General features: G+C 48.1%; 6 protein-coding genes across 6 annotated transcripts; 1 reads left to right on the top strand and 5 right to left on the bottom strand.

Annotated features, from left to right (window-relative positions):
* Positions 1-227: 227 nt before the first annotated feature.
* On the bottom strand, positions 228-1,015 carry RhiXN_03082 (uncharacterized protein; the record flags this gene model as incomplete). Its single annotated transcript, XM_043322899.1, has 4 exons — positions 228-486; positions 552-632; positions 687-722; positions 786-1,015. The coding sequence occupies 4 exons, from the start codon at positions 1,013-1,015 to the stop codon at positions 228-230; spliced, it is 606 nt and encodes a 201-aa protein (XP_043178395.1).
* Positions 1,016-1,284: 269 nt separating this feature from the next.
* RhiXN_03081 (multiprotein bridging factor 1) lies at positions 1,285-1,907 on the top strand (the record flags this gene model as incomplete). The annotated part of the gene is made up of 4 exons (XM_043322898.1): positions 1,285-1,372; positions 1,429-1,497; positions 1,553-1,773; positions 1,836-1,907. 4 exons carry the CDS (start codon positions 1,285-1,287, stop codon positions 1,905-1,907), a joined length of 450 nt encoding a protein of 149 aa, XP_043178394.1.
* Positions 1,908-2,051: 144 nt separating this feature from the next.
* On the bottom strand, positions 2,052-4,306 carry RhiXN_03080 (Tubulin/FtsZ family, GTPase domain; the record flags this gene model as incomplete). Its single annotated transcript, XM_043322897.1, has 10 exons — positions 2,052-2,225; positions 2,268-2,331; positions 2,488-2,603; positions 2,664-2,825; positions 2,913-3,272; positions 3,325-3,457; positions 3,521-3,681; positions 3,773-3,955; positions 4,017-4,183; positions 4,258-4,306. The coding sequence occupies 10 exons, from the start codon at positions 4,304-4,306 to the stop codon at positions 2,052-2,054; spliced, it is 1,569 nt and encodes a 522-aa protein (XP_043178393.1).
* A 443-nt stretch (positions 4,307-4,749) lies between these two features.
* RhiXN_03079 (uncharacterized protein) lies at positions 4,750-5,784 on the bottom strand (the record flags this gene model as incomplete). Its single annotated transcript, XM_043322896.1, has 5 exons — positions 4,750-5,109; positions 5,180-5,266; positions 5,321-5,392; positions 5,461-5,586; positions 5,683-5,784. 5 exons carry the CDS (start codon positions 5,782-5,784, stop codon positions 4,750-4,752), a joined length of 747 nt encoding a protein of 248 aa, XP_043178392.1.
* A 5,861-nt stretch (positions 5,785-11,645) lies between these two features.
* Positions 11,646-13,183, bottom strand: RhiXN_03078 (ICE-like protease (caspase) p20 domain protein; the record flags this gene model as incomplete). Its single annotated transcript, XM_043322895.1, has 5 exons — positions 11,646-11,699; positions 11,767-11,874; positions 11,922-12,937; positions 13,003-13,091; positions 13,152-13,183. The coding sequence occupies 5 exons, from the start codon at positions 13,181-13,183 to the stop codon at positions 11,646-11,648; spliced, it is 1,299 nt and encodes a 432-aa protein (XP_043178391.1).
* A 1,589-nt stretch (positions 13,184-14,772) lies between these two features.
* On the bottom strand, positions 14,773-18,357 carry RhiXN_03077 (Rho guanine nucleotide exchange factor; the record flags this gene model as incomplete). The annotated part of the gene is made up of 8 exons (XM_043322894.1): positions 14,773-15,005; positions 15,063-15,146; positions 15,205-15,442; positions 15,494-16,950; positions 17,005-17,175; positions 17,259-17,429; positions 17,493-17,964; positions 18,049-18,357. The coding sequence occupies 8 exons, from the start codon at positions 18,355-18,357 to the stop codon at positions 14,773-14,775; spliced, it is 3,135 nt and encodes a 1,044-aa protein (XP_043178390.1).
* Positions 18,358-18,467: the final 110 nt, after the last annotated feature.

Genomic DNA, 18,467 nt, shown 5'->3' with positions numbered 1-18,467 from the left:
ATCTGCTTGATAGACGCAGGGTAAAGGTATAGTCCTATCAAGGAATAGATATAGAGTAGATATACAAGTTGATAAGATGGAAGAACTGAAAAAGCAATGAAGGTGGTCGCGATAATGCGATAATAGGAGCAATTTTGTGAAAGCATATAACAGAAGTGATACACTAAAAGAGAGGATAGATAAGTTAAATAACAAACGAGGTATCAATAAATGCCGTTCTTGATGGCTCAAGAAGATCCAGCGCCCACAGACGGGGCTGTACTCTGCCGCAGGGATGTTCGTGACGAAGAGCGACGCGTCCGACCACTAACAGACATGGCAGATGGAGGGCGCGAACGATTTGAGGTGGAAGAAATATTGGACATGGAGGACGAAGGCCGGAGTCGGTGAGGGGGCGAGAGGTCGAGCCGGCTGTGCGAAGGTGTGACCATTGGTGTGTGCGTTGGGGTTGGCTGGGAGAATGTGTGAGTTGAAGGCAATGCGTTTCTGATCGATTCGACGCAATTAGTTATGGTTCGACACGGTTGTTAGTGTAGATAATCAGGACTGACCTGAGAAAGTCTTCCGGTGACACCCCAGGTTCAGCAACAAGCTCCGAGTTGATACTCAAGGGCGAGGTTGTGTTGTTTGAACTTGAGTTACAGTTAGTTTTTATTGAAGCACCGCTTTAAAGCCTTTTGACTTACCTAGCAGTCTCAACTTGACTTTCTTCTGGCTGGCTTCTAGTTGAAGGGTAGGTGATATCAAATGGCTGACTTCAAACTGCACGACGGTCTGACACCCACTCTGAGACGTCTGGTTTGGCTTCCTCTACCGGAATGCTTTCTTCTTGTTGCTCATTTTGAACTCGGACGACAGGCTGCGGTGCGTCGGGCAAAGACTGGGCGCTCGGTATTCTGGGCCGAGAAGGTACAGGGTAACTCTTTGCTAACTTGAGAGGACGCGGATTCCACTGAAATCCTCTAGGCTTGGGCTGAGCATAATGAGAGACAATGTGTGCGGTGTTGATAGCCATAATACTTGGTGGACGTGGGCTGGTAAATATATTGAAGTGAGCAACAAGGGGCCTGGTTGATTATCTAACAGCTTGATAATGATAGCGTCAGCAGTCGAGTCAAGTGGCTGTGTAGCCGGGATCCGGAAGATTCGATCGCGAGGCGGTGAAACGTCAGCGTCCGATATAAATCCCAGAACCGACGCCGCGCATCCACAAACCCCACTTTCTTTCTCCCATCACACATCTCAGTTTTTCATCCTCCTAGACACTCCCCTAAATTAACTATCATGAGCGACGCTGATTGGGACACCAAAGTTGTTATCGGCAACAAAGCCCGCACCCCAAAAGTTACCAAGGGAAATGCTGAAGTGAACGGTATGTGCATGAATTTTTTGGCGTGTGACCCATATATTCATTCAGCTTTATTCTAGCCGCACGACGAGCAGGTGCCATTGTCTCCACCGACAAGAAGTCAACTGCCAGCAACAAGGGCCACGTTGGTACGCCACGTTCACTTGTAGGGCTCTAGCCCAGCGCTAACACCTGCATGCACAGGTCCTGACCACCAAAAGATTGCTAAGCTAGACCGCGAGAACGACGTGGCTCCACCTTCCAAGGTCGCCCCCTCAGTCGGCAAGGCCATGCAGACTGCCCGCATGGAGCTTAAGCTCTCGCAAAAGGACGTTGCCGCGAAGATCAACGAGAAGCAGTCGGTTCTCCAGGACTACGAGTCTGGGAAGGCCATCCCTAACCCCAGATTCTCGGAAAGCTTGAGCGTGCGCTTGGAGTGAAGCTTCGAGGTATGTGTTTGTGCATGCTGCTCATATCAGGCTTTTAGACTTATCACCCGATCGGGTACTCAGGTAGCGATATTGGGAAAAAGCTGGAGGGGCCCAAGAAGTCGACTTGAGTCCTTCCGTAGTCTCCCACCCTGGTCGACTGCCCGTTCTCGTAGTTTATAATAGCGCTCTCTTGCATAGAACCCACATTGTATTTCATGAATCGCTCTAGCCTCAGAGTAATGTTATATTAGATAGCAAATACGTTTTGCACGTTAAAACTGCGTGATCAGAATGGTATCAGGGAATAAAAGTCGCAAGTAGACACGGTACATGCGCACACCACGAGCCCAACCCGTATGGAACTCCTGTTGCGCCCACACGTTGAGCGTCCAATGGCGAGGGTCTGGCTCAGCCAGTGCCTTCACCGTCGCCAGTTCCCTGCACCTCTATTTAGACTTTGACCATCACACTGAATGAGATGTACTCACATAGGAGATGTAGTCTGGGCTTTCACAAGCCTTGTATTCATTCATGGTTTCTTCCACGGTCGCGCTGAAACAATTCAGATAGAGTCGGCGATCAGTAATTAGCCCCCAACGTTAATCCACAAGCCAACATCAATCGCGCATAGACCCCAACAAACGGTAGATCCCCCTGCCCCATCTCTCAAGCCGCCCCCCGGGTGGATAGAAACCAAGCCCCACTCACCGAGAATCGTCAAATTCTTCCAGCCCGTGCTCGAACATCCTTTCTTTCCTGTACTGGTCCATAAACGCATTCCTTCGTTTGAGTCGGTCGAATTGGTCCAGAATTCGTTTGAATAACTGTAATATGCAAATACAAATCAATACCCAATGCCAACCATGTTGACCGTTCACTCTCACCGATGCCATACTTGTATGGTTGGCCAGCATTAAACCACTAACCCTGTGGCTCGCTGTGACATACGGTGATTTACGCGTCAGTGCCACCTGGATCGATGCTGGGCCCCACGGTATGAAGCTCGCAAGCTGCCGTTCGCGGATACGGAGTAAGGATTGGTGGACCTATCAGACGGGGCAGATAACCCGAAAAGCAAAAAGTGTATGTTGTGTTTAGAAATCACCCGAGTCATTTGTGCACACGAGGCTCACATCGCTAGGGTCAACGTCGCCCTGGATTATGTTGAGGATGGATATGTAACAAGATGACTTGCTTGGAATGGCGGATACCATTCGGTTCTTGGGTTGTAGGAGACGGCGCATCACGTCGAGCACTGTTGTTTTACGCACTGATCTCGCCTGCACGTCGCGCATTAGGTGAGGGATAATGTCGGGTGAATTACAGAAAAAACTCGCCTTGTCAATCATATCACTCATGAATGGCGTGTAACTCGTGATCAAAAAGTGACAACGCGGTGTAGGGATCAGCGAAGCAATGATTCCAACAAGATCATTATTCATGTACCCGGGGTATCGCAGCGTTTGTGTACTGGCGGAGATCACAGTGGAGACCTAGTTGCAGCCTGTCAGTACAAGGCTTGAGGTATGGTCGTTTAGCACATACAAGTTGGTTAGTCTGGTCGAAGCTCTGTCCGGAAGACAAGGCCCCACCCTCAGAGGACAAACGTTGGAGGGCAGCGTTGTCAAGAACCACCACAGAGTCCGCGTTGTTCACGAGTCGCTTCAACGTCAATACACTATTCAAAGAAAAAGTGAATCCTCGGCCATGGCCTTAATCCCGCATTCAGAGACTCACCTACCTGTTGTAGGGTTGAACCACCACATCTCCATCCACTTGGTTCGGAAACACAGAGTACGTTTGTAACAGCTTTTTCGGGAATTTGTCGTTCAATCGTTCAAGAAGATAGGAACCCATTCCAGAGCCTGTGCCGCCCGCGATAGAGTGCATCATCATGAAGCCCTGTGCAACACGAGACAAGGAATAGGGGAAGGCACATCGAACACCAAGCCATAAGTAATCAAATTATCGACAATGAAGGCCATGAACATACCTCGAGAGAATCACTCCCTTCTGCTTCGCGATCTATCATTTCCATCACTTCTTCGTAACATCGTTCTCCAGAGGCGTATCCGTTTGCCCAGTTGTTACCTGCACCACCGCCCTCCTTTGATAAGAATATATTCTCAGGATTATATAGGTCGCGATATGGGCTGCTGAGAATGGTGTTGATGACCTAAATTATTCAATGCTTGGTTGGTGGCGTAAAGGGAGATTGGGGTGGCAAAGCGCCTTACCCTAGGCTCCAGATCGACGAGGATGGCACGAGGAATGTAGTGCTCGTCGTCCGCCTGATAGAAAAATACATCTTTTCTATCGCCGCCTTCTGTTGCCCATTCTTCTAGAATTCCATCCTTATTGATCCCATGCTCAGCGCATAATCTTTGCCAAAACAAGGACCCAACTGTAAATAGGGACGGTTTAAGTGGTTTAAGTGGGTTTATGATCGACGTTTCATAACCAAGAAGACTAACTTACTTTGGTTCCCGCACTGTCCGAGCTGCACTGATACTATTTCTCTAGGCATTGTCCGAAAGCTGCATGTGCAACGGTCGCGATTCGGAGCAAGGAGAACACGATCCACGTGATAAAGTTTGTAATATCATTGAATATTTTTAGCCATAAAAGGGAAATAGTTCCGTTAAACTTTCATTTATACAATTCAGTCGAACAATGCTACTGTTACTTGGGTGTAAATTTACACATCAAATGGGGTATCTGGTTCTGGGGTGAGATGAAAAGTACACAAGGAGCGTCGTGAGAGAAAGTGTACGCGTACAGAGAGATGAATGGAAAAGGAAGGATCGTATGAATAGGAATAATGCTAAAAAAGGCATAGGGAAATCAGGTGCATGAAAGATGAAACGAAAGGAGAGTATAGCCTGCAATACTGGACTCCGAAACCCATGGTCCCAAATAAACCCAAGAAGAAAAATGAAGGAAAGAAAGATAGTCTCGTCAAACGGTTACTCAAATCCACTGTGCGTTGGTCGCAGAACGTGCGGCCTTGATCTTACTCAAACTAGGTCGAGGATTTACCTCTTGTTCATCAACTGTGTATAATCGGCGAGAGCTAGCGTTGCTCGAGGTTGTTTGAGTCGAGGTAGAGAGGTTCGTGGTGTTTGTGGCTGTTGTCTTGACCGAAGCACTGGTGGCCGTGCTCGTCGCTGTAGAGGTGGATGTGTTCCTAAAGTGTGTCGAGCGCAAGCACGCGTCGACTATCCTCTGGCCGGTTCGTTTCCGACGAGCACCGACCCCACATGTCCGGTTGATGGAGCGATGAGCACCCCGGTCCTTCTGGAATGTGTCTTTGATTTGGGAGAGGTCCCACTGTAGATGGGTCAAAGTTATTGTCAGCAAGACGTAATTAAAAAAACCCCAAAAGCTAATGCCCACGCACATCAGTCAGCTGGCTGTGGAAGTGCCTCACGATTGCGGCGTAACAAAGCAGTGTGTGGGCTTCCATCATGCGCGCCCGGCTGGATTGCTGAAACCCAGTTGTGTCAGACACAGATAGATTACGACTCAAGATAAGACATACCTTTGGATTCTTGCACATGTGCTTCAGGTCAACACCGAATCCATATGCATCCCTGAGGACCTGCTCTGGAATCTGGTGGCGCGAGCCGATGGCTCAGATCAGCAAAGGAAGCACAGGCCATAAATTGCAAATTGACTGACTCCAAGGGCAGGGGCAAAGTTGATTTCGACGCGCAGGTGCGCAGCCAAGTAAAGGAACTCTTGAGAGAGGGAGAGAACTGCCTCGCGGTCGGCATCGCTGAGCACGACCCTATCGGCACGAAGATCCTATGATCAAGTGGATGTAAGTATGATGGATTGAGATGTATGCAACACAAAGGTATATGTATATGTCAAGTGGCGTATGCATGGGAGGGCACTTACAAATGAAATGAGAGAGTTAATGAGGATAATTGCTGCGATTTGAGACGCATGTTGGGAGCGGAAGAGCTCGTTGACCATCGTAATGAAATCGTATGCGTCCATGGTGGGACGAAATGGTCGTGAACGAGTCGTGATAGGAGGACGGAGGTCCTGTTAACGAGGGGGCGGTAAATACAATAATTGGCGATCCAGTTGAACAAGGCAGAGCCTATATACCTAACCCTCCTTCGAAAGCGATCAAAGAGTTCCTCGTAACGCGTGCTCAGTTGGTCCGGATGGCGATCACCCGATTAGCCTAACCTGCTTTTCGACTTATACATGTTTTCCAGTGAGCGGGATAGATGTTGAGGAGCGATGTGATTGGAGTGGGAATCGGCTGCTGCTCCCGGTCCTTGTTATTAGGGGGACTGCTTTTGTTCTTTGTCCTCCGGTCTCGAAATCGCCCCGGTTTCCTAATTTCAAATTAGTCACCAAACAACTGGTTTAATTCCTTGCTGTTCACCACCACTCCCTAGGATGACGTACGGGCGGAGGGGTTTGCTGTACAAGATGAATATGCTGTGTTGCCTATAACCGAGCGGTTAGTTGTTGTTACTGTCTCGATAAATTTTGTTGTCATTTTGATCCTCAAAGCTCAGTTTAATCTATGGGTGCAGGCACAATCCGGTCTATCACCGGTCTAACAGCCAGGTACGCAGATATAGGAATTAAATAAGGCTATTTGCCACTAAAAATTTGACAGTGACGCTACTCCAAGAAGGTTTTGATAACGCTTCAATCTATCGCACCACCGTAGTCCGTTCCACACGGGACAACCAACACCCTTGGCAGGATTCCCTAAATATATGCCTGATATTTACCCTTAAGCACATGTGGATTCGAATAGGCTATTCTATTAACTGGCCTAGTTTGGTTGGATGTTTCCTACTTCATGTTGATTTACACGCGCTTAAAGACCCGTATGTACGGCTCGGAACGCTAGGCTCTCGTACCCACAAATAGGCGCCATGGTGTCAGGCCAATAACCGCATGCATCTTCTGATTCGGACCATCCAGACGTCTAAGAATTGTAGCTAGAGGAAGTCGGGAGATACAGAAGATAATATGAGCGCTTAATCTTACCGAGAGATTACTGATAGACCCAGGCCTTGCTACATAATTTTGCTTCAAGTACTGTTGGAATCGATTACATAGTATATCAAATATTAGTAACGAAATTAAACTTCCGAATGCGCATACATTCCTATGATTACAATACTCATTTGACAAACTCATATGAACTGGCGCCGATTTGTTGTCCCACTACCGCTAGACTTGTTCTGAGGTTAGATTTCGGTTTAACAAGTGGATGTCATTGTCCCTTCTTATAAAGATACAGCTGAAGAGAGCTTTTCAAAGACGAGATCGTCCGCGCCGAAGAGCTCAAATGAGCACTAGTCGTACACAGTCTTTCGCACACTTGTACACAGCATATCGTATGTGCAGGTATGGTCGTTTATCAACATACACCTTCCAACAAAACAAAAGTTGAAATATACGGTTGAGGGTAAACCCGTAATACACCAGGTCTGATTGACAAGCACGCGCACTCAACCGGTTCTATGAGTATATTAGAGCTTGTAGCTTGAAGTCGATCGATTGAAATTGTTGATCTAACTCACAATGGTACTAGAAGATAACGTACGAACTTACTTGGTGTTGAGCTAGCTTCGGATTGATTCTCGCAAACTCATGCCCGTTTTTGATGTCTTTTCGACATCAGATACAAGTATCGGAGTTGTCTACGAGTTTTGAAGTTTTGCTTTGCATTAATGGTGATATCATTGCTAGCTCTTCTCATTAAGGACTCAAACCAGCCAGGAGTTTACTATTGTAAGCGGTCAATTTGTCAATCTGTAAGGCTTGTCAACATTTGGGGAGTAGTATGAATCGACGTTGACCGCTCCGTCGATGTGTTGCATGACCACATATGGAGTACTTCTCGCAGGTTCGCCAGCGACTGTGAGCGTGCTGGTGCTCTGATCGAGGACACCGGTTCATTCGCAAACTTCCCAGCCACACATTAACTTTGTGGGTGGTCCAGGAACCCTAGTATTGTAAACTTATTTCCTGATTTGCGTCAATAATAGTATTGATTTTGAATATATGCGTATGAACCCATACATAGATACATATGGCCGACTAAGAGCTACGCAATCGTTGCGCTGGATCAGGGATCGAGCATAGATGCTGAGCTCGAGATACAGATGGCTGAGCAGCATGGCACGTCAGGATTATAGCAGAATGTTTCAACTACGAGCTATTGGATAAGTACCAATAATTATTGATGCTGATTCAACAGCTCGTAATTAAAAACCAACAAGTGGCTTGTTATCAAAACCCCTGCCAGTTCTAATCTGTTCTCGAGGAGGCACCGGTGGCTACTAATAAATACCCCGGCCGGCAATACTGAATCTAATTATACCTGCTCAGATATGATACTTGATATCATAGTCGTCTTGGTTGATTTCTTCTGACTTTTTGAAACAGAGCCATTGAAGATGAGATAGTCTCCGTTTACGAATAATTTCATGGCTCGGAGCCGGTCAATCTAGAACTGCCGCAGAACCAACTTTACCGGCTCGCTTCGTATTTTTATCCGTGGTGCCTTCGCCCACAACTAGTGTGCCAAGCCATTTTTGACATGATCCAGTTTTGCACTAATCGGTTTCTTGGTCCATTAACGTATGGGTACCTTTATATTGAGAGAAGCATTGCTTCTGAGAAATTGCTTACATTAATCAACCATGCAGAAAATCATATCAATGGTTATTCACTCGCCCATCTCCAGGAGCAGATACATGGTTAGCCCAAAAACTACAGAAACCCACACTTTTGAGATTCACCGTGCGTAGCTTAAGTTCGTGATTTTGCGCCTCGAGCTCACCGCTATCTCCGGCATGAAATCTACCCCACTCAATACCGCCGGTGGGTACTGACACGTCATGGTATTGTAGGTACTATCAGCACCCCGAAATGAAATCTCGCCGACAGACGGTTTCACCGGTGCGTTTACGGGGTCGATCGTGATTGTTTGTGTTCATATAAATATGAATCTATTGTAACGTCTACGGTAGGGTTCCGCTGAATCTTGTCTTCTCTTTGGGTGGCGACTGCCCCTACTCACTAGCACAGGTCGAGCCTATTTTATAAATACCATAGGTGGTAGGGGGCACATTCAGTGCTCACTGCTGTCGGCTCAATTTCTCGGCAATCCCGCCATCATCTTAATGGCAGCCGCCAACACTCACCGGAGCTCTTCAGCTGTCTTTTACTACCCATTAATGCCACCGTTGACGTCTCTACTCAAACAGCCGCCGCTATATCTTCGGATAAGCGCGCTGCCAGCTGCTCGTTGCCCAATATATCCTCATCCGCAGACGACTATCTCTCTGCGAGTCCCTCGATGACGGCGACTAGAAGGGTGTGAAAGCGCAAGTAGTCCGTCCTCGATACTTACTCGCGATCGTAGTACCCGATTTGAACGCACGACAATTCACGGGCGAGAGCATCCGCTGAGTATACGGCCATGGCGTCGCCCACACAGACAGAAGGAAGACGTCACCGAGGATTCCCCTTCGTCCTTGAGCTTAAAGTTTCTCTTTTATAGCCTTCTTACTCCCGATCATCGGTGCTACATACTCACACATACGCCGACTGTAACGCCGCGCTTGATGCGGGCCAGAACAAGGGAATCCAAGATCCTTGAACTAACCGCAGCTTCTAACCCAAGATTATCTGTGATCTGTGAGAACACTATCACCTTCCGTTAAGCCTCTGTTACGAGCAGAGCTGCCGTTTTTCTGAAGGGGGTGGGGGCAGGAGTGCTAGTAATAGGCCATGCAGCACAAGCATGGATGTAAGCCTTCCGGTGTGTCTGAAATACCACCGTACCGTATTTTATCCCATGTCTGATCAGCATCGACTCATATTGTGTATAGTAGCTCCACTATTCGCTCGGGAACGGGGATTACGCTACATAATTCAAAGACGAATTAAATGTTGGTGCGACTTAATTACTCACAGTGACAAACTGCTCGTGGTGGGAGTGGACTCGAGTCATAGGAGATATCGACAATCGATGCCGAGCTGAACTCTTATACCCTCCGACCCTAGTGTACAACACGTTCCAAGGTAGCAACAGTAGTACTGGTCCAGCCACGTTGGTGGAGACCAAGTCGAGCGCGAGGTAAGTTCTACTCTCCATGCTTATCATCTAGGCTTTGATACATACGCTTGCTTTTCGTAGCTGCAATTTTTGATTAGGTTAGTTGGTTTGTACTCCGTCTGCTTCTGTTTACGATTAGAGCCATCACTCATATATAATTACTCTTGTAAATTATTGGACACAGACCATGCTCTAATACCACATATACTGCTCTTAATTATAAGCGCCTGATGCCGCTGTGCTACCCCTTTGTCAGTAACTAGGTATCACAGACGTCGCAAACTTCATACATTCGACTATATCAACAGTAACCCTACCTTTCAACGTCCAAAATACATGGCTAAGAGAAGGTACAGAGCTGCTTGAAGCTGTCTGAATGCCTGGCCGACATGGGGATGATTTGTGAACTTATACTAATTTTGCTTCTTCGAAGCCGCTCCGGTAATATCGCTCAAATTGGAAACATAAATTAGATCCCCGGCAACTATCTATGTCCTACATCAGGCGTCCAAGCTTTCCCCGCAAGTACGAAAAGCGACGTTCACGCGAGCAATCGACCGATATAGTATTTGCTTACTAGCGATTTGGATGCGATAATTTGAAGAAACACGATAAAGAATCGCGTGATAGTTGTTTGAAAGCAGCACTTTTCCTCTCTGCATATATCTCCTATCACAATACGCCTCGGAACGGGTCCGGGGGGAGACGACCAGAACGAGGTAAGACCAGGCTTCACTTCGTGCTTCTGCCCCAGGTATTCTGAGAATTTACGCGCACATATTGCACGTGTCTAAATCGGTCCTCGAATAAATTGTAGATATAGTGACATGATGGAATGTTTGGCAACATCAGGTGCCTTCAAAAATCTGAACATTCAACCTCCTTGGACGCGTCACTCACGTGCCCGAAATTGATCGTTCCTATGACATCATCTAGCTCAGTTACTGTATACATGTAACTAATACGGTCCAATTTGGATCCGCCAGCCGTAATACACAGGATGAAATGCTGATCCTGCCACTCCTCACAAACACATGTATATTATTTGACTGCCACAGTTTTCCTTAGCGATAATGGTTTCTGTTCCGTAACCGGCCACTTGTGTAGAACATATCGAGATGCCTTCAATGTTCTATGGTTGGCTTGTATGCGCATGCAAACGATAGCGATTAGAATGTACAACCACATGTCTCAAAATATGAACATTCAAGTTATGCTATGATTGGCGAGGGCATGTTAGTTATAGGTACCTCACACTGGGTAGTGCAATACATTATTTCCGCAAAAGGTGTTCTGTGAGGCCTTTGTCTTTTTCTTGTATTTTGAACTTACCAAGTATTCTCGAGTACTGTAAGCTTCTCAGCTCTAGTGTAATCTGATCCATGGACAGGATCTTCCGGCCCGGGCTAACTGAGTTTCAACCGATGCAGTGGTTCCAATCCATATATATATATTATAAATACAGCCCAATCACACTAGAGACTACATCAGCTATCAAACCTACAATTCAAAACTGAAAACCAATAATATATTCGAACAGTACGGTGAGTAACATGTATCAAAGATCGAGCTCGAGTGTGGTATTATCATAACGCTACAGTGGTGCTACTAGCACATATATTACATAAAAGTGATAATTTATGGTCGAACCGGGCCGGGCTGAGAAGCACGTGTGGATAAGGTACCATAGGTAAGAACAAGGCCAGGTGGTAAGGTCATATGGCGCATATTACTCTCGGTTTTCATAACATGGTGATCATAGTGGGGCAGGAACTTGTGGGATCTCTGTGATCCGTTGTTTGTGCTTATTCTGCTTGGATTCTGCATAGACATACATAAGTGAGCAAGGAGCGTGCGCTTCCCAAGTCCAAACTTACGAAGTACATAAACCAACGATTGGCTTCGAGGGTCTGACAAACCTTTTGGATAGGCAAAGGGAAGCGAGTCAACGCATACCTCACCAGTGTTGAGAAGTCAAGAGGCGACTGTTTTAAGTTAGTTCCAACTCAATAATGGTACGATTGTCACTTACACCCAAGTACATATTGTCGAGACCCTCAAAAAGTCGTAAATTGGGCCAATCATTATCACAATTAGAGATGTTTTTGTCGTCACGACATAGCTTGCACAGTTGTAGATGACGACACCACCGTCTCCGGCTCCGAAGTTGATGGCATTTGACACCCCATACAATATTCGAAATTTCCATTATCCTGAGCGCAAAAGACTGCGTAGAAGGTAGGCAAGATTTGGAGCCGTCACCGATGGCGAGTAACAGGGCCTTCAGGAAGTTGGAGTAGGGCAAGTCGGGTGATAGGAACATATCCAGAGCCTTTTGGCCCGGAGGACAGCTCCAGATGATATTTACATCCACGTCAAGCTGAGCATTAGAGCGATTTGGACTTTCACGACAAAAGTCAAAGATAATGTGAACAGGAATCCGGGGCCTGTTCGGCGTCTTTTGCCTGAGTTCAATGATCCACCTATTCAAGATAATCTCATTAAGTGAATCAGGGTTGTCGTAAAGTTCGAGAGAGTTGCTTTTGTTCCCATGGCCAGTGAAGTATAAGACGATGTGATCCCCAGGTTGGGCATTCATATATATACTTGCCACTGACTCATGAATTGCGTTGAACGAGGCCTGCTCGTCCAGCAATGAGGTAAAGTGAGTGTGTTGTTGGTAAGAAAAGAATTGCTTAAGCCAGGGAATGTCGTGAGATGGCCCAGAGAGAAGCCTCATTGCGTCATGCTTCCAACTCAAGCCAACTCCTAGCACATGTACGTGCGTTGAAGAGCTTGATACTGGGCCCGCATGAGAAATTCCAACTCCTTTCAAACTACCCAGAAGGGAATTCCGCTTTTCTGGAGGATCAAGTAAGTGGCTGGCGGTAGAAGAACATGGTGCTGTATTTCTTTTACAGGCTTGAATATAAGGTTTCTTGTGGGGAACTGGTTGGGCCTGAGTGCACTGTGACTGGCGTTCTGAATCGGTAGGCCGAATAGATGAAACATATGCTGTCTGAACTGTCCTCGCAGCCTGAACAACGGCTGAATAGTGGAAGTAAGCATCACTGTCAATGCCATTGAAGCTGTTCCAAGTGATGAGAACTTACCTTCATTTCGACCACGTTTTTCAGGGGCTCGAATTGACTTGTTAGTCGGGGAGTCTGGACTACCCGTAAGCCCTTCGATTTCAGTGGGACTATTAACAACTGGCTCATAATTAAGCACCTAGATATACCATTATGCATATAGCTCTCACATTTGTCCGTGTCGACGTAGATTGGTGCGCATTGTATAGCGGGTTTATTCAATCCTCGCTCTGTGTGGCGCACCTGTGCGCCTGGGCGAATAAATTCGGACGCATTATGCTCTTCAGACGTATATAGTATTTAGTTAAATCATGAAGCACAACACGTACAAGGGAGAACCTTGACAGACCTTTTATTTTCAGAGCTGAGTAATTGCGATCCTCCATATCCAATGGCGAGATCAAATGAATCTGTGCCAATCGTTTGTGCACATAGATGAATGAGTAGGATATGTCGATTATGAAAATGGCGAGCGCCTCAAGTACGCGGAAGAGGGAAATAGCAGCCTCGATTAATGTCAACTGGCCAGCAATTGACACTGTAATGATACTAATGGATTGCATGAAGAGTGGTCAACGGGCCGCGCCCGAATACATCAGTGAATTAAATTAGACTTACAGAATACAATAATAAGCTATTAATTCGGTGACGTCCGAGCGCCTTTCGATAATAAGAGTGAGTGATCCCCACATCGAGTGAAGATATAAACCAAGTATCGCAGAGATGAGATCTATATTAAAAAATAATAATCCGATTCTAAGGTATGAAGAAGAGAGAGGGGAAACCGTTTGTTGGGTGATCAGTCTAACAGAGGAGACATATAAACAAGCCAACATGTGGCTACCTTCCTTTGCTGGGCAAAGTAGTTGTTGAGGCTGCAATGGTCTGGCGTCAATCATGGAGCACGCGTGGTACAAGTTATGTTTGACCTCGCAACTCGAGCTCAGCCGTTTGACTGGCCTCTAAGTTTCATCAAGCAAATACAGAACCTACGCCCATAAGCTTCCTCTCAGGACGCCAATATTATGATGCTACCTCTCTGTATACATATCAAAGCTGTGTCGAAATGAGGTACATATGGCCACTTGAGTGACTGAAGATGTCGGATGGACCTTTGAAGACAAGTAATGATGAACGAGGTGTCCACGAGGTTTATATCACGTTTACTCATAGGGTCTCAAGACGCCCATCCAATCCTCCCAATTTGAACTCGGTTATTTTCGCTGCATTATGTAGCCCCGGTGAGCAGGTGGATCCGCTAGGTAGAGCCCACGCCATTAGACGAATCTGAGCTAGTACAAAGTGGTTATGTAGTTAGAATAGCTACTCATATTAGTGGCTTATTTTCGTGAAACCAATGCCCATATACGTCAGTACACGCCCCCTGGATCGGCCCTATCAATCACGTACCCAAGGAACAATCCTCTACCACGCCAATTATCGGCCAACAGTTGCTGGGTTTGGGACCGCCACTGCCACCATAATCGTCTCTTTAGCGGGATTGGAAATCCCAACACCACTCTGCACATGCAAAAGAAGTGAAGACAAGAATACCATTTGAGCGACAATAACCGGAATTAACGTCATGTACATGCTGAGCAAATAGGAAGTTGGCCAAAAAAGGAAAGATCATCATTAATGTCCACACGAGAAACAGACGTAGCAGATTCAGATAAGCAGTGTGCATATATGTGAGAAAAGGAGGCGAGGCATGGATCAAGAAACAAAATGAGGGGAATACTGTGCACAACGAAACGAAAGAAGTAATTAATTGGGATGGGCTTGTGTGGCCTATTGTTGAAGAGGACGAAGTGCATAGAGTGAGCCCTCGGACTCGAGAAGAATTTCTCCGCTGACCCGTCGGTGGGGCGTTCCTTCCATCTTTTGAGCAGGAGCGATGAAGTCTCCGGCTGTTAGGCGCCTTGAACCAGACTGTGGAATGAGCTGGAGAAGCTCGCCAGTGGCGCAGTGCCTAATTTCGGTAAATTCGGGTTCAAATGCGAATAGATATGGGTATTGGACGGCTACGGACCAACAAAAAACATTAGAGCGAAATTACCGGGAACAGGTTGTGCACTCACAGAAGCTAGTAGGAGTACCGAGCCATTTGACAAGCCAATCCTCCCTCGTGCGCTTTCCGAACTTGTCCAAAAAGAACGCAAAGTCTGGAAGCCAATCGTGATTAGCAATCCCCAAACAACCGGCGTATCAGACTTGACTGACCATCATAGCAACACAAGAACTTTTGATCTACACGGAACACTGCACCCGGCTTGGGTCGGCGAGAGTGGTTAATGAGGAACCCGAGTGGACCGTCGGCATCGGACATTTCAACTGGATCGAGGAATTGGTCGACTTTGCCGGTTGAAGGGTCCAGGATCTCAAAGCCATCGTTGCTGCCAAAGCAGATGCGAGACTTGAGAAAATCGATAGAGAATGTCTGAGAAGGGACATAGCACTCCTAAAAAAAAATATTAGTGACTGACCATGTGCATATACCAGCTGTACGGACCTTGAAAAAGGTTAGGCGACCACCTCCAATATCGCCATCGTCCTCCACCTTGAGCCCCCCGACCGTGTAGAGCCTCACACTCGTACTGAGCGTGGTGCTCTTGGAAAGTACCAAGAACCGAGTGTGCTGAGGCTGTTGCGACGGGCGTGGGGAAGGCATCGGAACCGACGGAGGTACCGGCAACGTAGCAGGCGCCGTCTCCTGAGTATCATGCTCCTCCGCAACCGGAGCGGGAGCGGCCTCGTTCTCCGCCAACTCCTCAACTTTTCCATTCACATCTGCGTGTCCATTTTCCTTTGGCTCGGCCGCCTCGGGCGTCACCGTCCCCTCTGGCTCTTCGCTAATGGCCTCGGGAACGGGACTCCTTGTCCTTCCGATGGGCGAGTCGGCACTCGCTTCTTCGCTCAACGACTTGCCCAAAGTCCCCGCCATCAAATCTCCAATATCCTTTTGCACATCCGCCAAAAAGTCCGATCCCGAAAACAGGTCTGATTTACCAGGAGTCCCGTTATCCAACATCGACGGCCAAGCAATGCTCGGGAAATCGAGCGCAATCTGGATTTGAGGCGCCGGTCCAGTGGCCTCTTTAGACTTTGAGCCCACGCTCCTGTTCGATTCGGTGGTGAGCTTACGGGCGATACGGCCCAGTCCACCCGCGCTTGCTCCCGTGCTCGTGCGAGAGGGCATTGTCTGGCTGACAACAGAAGGGCGACCAAGGCCGGCCAGAGTCCCAACTTCGTCAGCGCCCGTACCGCCGTCGATACTCGCGCGCTTCGTAGGTTCGTGCGCTTCGATGTTCCCATTTCCATTAGCCTTGGGCTCCTCCCCCTTTGGAGTGTCAAATTCGAAGCTGGGCAGGCGTAGCATGGCTGCAGGTAGAGTCGCCGACTTGGTCTTGGTCAGCGGCGCACCGTCGTATCCCGACGGAGTGGGCTTCAGGGAAGACGCAGCCGACTCGGTCTTTGCGGTCGCAGCTGGAATGGACTTGGTTGGGCTCGCCGCAGTCTTGGAAGCGCTATGAGCGGTCGAAGGACCGATATCGGATGCGGCAGTTGATGTACGACGAGTTCCTTGTTTATCTTTGGCGGGTTTACGCTTCCACAATGAGAATATACCGATATCCGATATCCTACGGCTCTTTTTCTCTTTTTCCTTGCCCTTGGTAGGAGAAAGGCTCTCGCGCGGAGTGGAGGCGGGAGCAAGTGTGGATGTAGGGGGCGTAGATGGAGCAGGAGGTGTAGCAGGAACAGCAGGAGATACAGGTGCAGCGGGTGGTGCAACAATACTAGGCACAGTGGGTGTCGAAGGTACAGGTCCAGTACGCACACTCTCCCTATCCTGCTCCTTGCGAATCATACTAGGCACAGAAGATTTGGTCGAGCTCGCCCCCGATGCGACCGCGCCGCGATGTGGAGGCTTGATGAGCGTGTTGCTCTTGCGGCGCTCACGCTTCGCTTCTGGTGATAATCCGCATAAGCTTACTGTCTCTCGCTCATCAACTCAATGCGTACCTGGATCAACAAAAGCCGATGGTGGCGAGGTTCCAGCATTGGGCGATGGAGTGGGTTGTGAAATTAGCACACCAGCGGCGATGTGTGTGATATTAGTTCCAAGCTTCTTCAGACGTGAGACTTCGAGCGTTGCGGCTGGGCCAGGGAACGGAGCCAGATACGCAGTTTGCTCTATAATTCATATGTAGACATATTACAAACCCGATGAAATGCTAGGTCAGAAGTGGCATAACGAATGGCTGGAGGATACATACCAGCTACAAGTACAATCATCAGTCGCTCATCAAAGTCGATGACGAGCACATGTGTTACACCAGGCAAATCGAGAATCTTGCGAACGGCAAGTTGCTGGTTGGGTGCATTCAAAATGTGCTCGTACAATCCCTCTGGAGTCCCCCACAGGCGAGCTTTGAGATAGCCCACGTCTGTGATGTGCAATTGATCGTCAAGCTCGCATGCCAGGCAGATGGACAATGAACGTGACATACCGTAATCGACATAACAAGTCACACGAGCTCCCCCCAGCGCTCCAACCTTGATAGGTGCGAGTCCCCAACCCCTCATGGACCCATCCCTGCCCTGCACTCTGATTTCTTCCTGTCGAGTGGAGACGGACTGGGCCCAAGCACGCTGTTCAATCGCATCTGATGCGTGTAAAGTGATCGGCCATGTACGAGTAGGATCCTTCCTCCCAAGCGTGGACAACACCAACGAGAAATCACTCGCTTCTACTCCATTGCCGTTGCTGTTGCTGTTGCTGTAGCCATTAGCATTAGCGTTCACGGAAGCCATCGATTGGGTTCTCGAGCCAAACGGTGGAGGAGTCTTGGCACGTGCTGGGGGAGAGATTGGGGCTGCTGGTAAACGGTCGAGGAACCATGAACGGCGAGCTTGTGGAGCATGGGGAGTGTTGGAAGGGGTGCGTATGGCGCGAAGTGTGAGGAGTTCGATGGGAATAGGCTAAATGAGCGGTGTGGGGGATGTTTGATGAGTGCATGTTTTTCAAAGGGGGGAAAAAACGGAACGGTGTCTATTTTTACTTACCTCACAGAACAAGACCCATCCCTTTTCCCTCTCGTTGGGATTGGGCGTAAGCAAGACAATCGCACAGTCAAAGAGAAAGACTCGAAGATCGCGCTCCTTGGTCTGCTCGAGCCGAGGGGTCAGCGTTGGGTTATGAGCAGGGGATGGTGTGTGAGGTACCTTGGTGTCCTTTGAGAATAACGAGGACTTGGAGTTGCGCTGGCTCAAGACACCAGCCATGAGCGCATTGCGATCGGGTACACCCAGACCACGAGCCTGAACAATGTCGGCCGCATGTTGAGCCGCGGGATCAAGCAGAGAGCTCGCCATCATCCAATGCCGGCTCCCTCAATTTCAGCCTAAAGTCGAACAACCCTGCCTGAGCGAGCTGTTGGGATTGTGATCACTGCCGGTGGTGGTCAGGAATGACAAACTTAGGC

Source organism: Rhizoctonia solani, chromosome 3 (genome assembly GCF_016906535.1).
Source record: "Rhizoctonia solani chromosome 3, complete sequence".
In the NCBI taxonomy this organism is placed as follows: Eukaryota; Fungi; Basidiomycota; class Agaricomycetes; order Cantharellales; family Ceratobasidiaceae; genus Rhizoctonia; species Rhizoctonia solani.
This window is presented reverse-complemented; position numbering and strand designations above follow the sequence as displayed.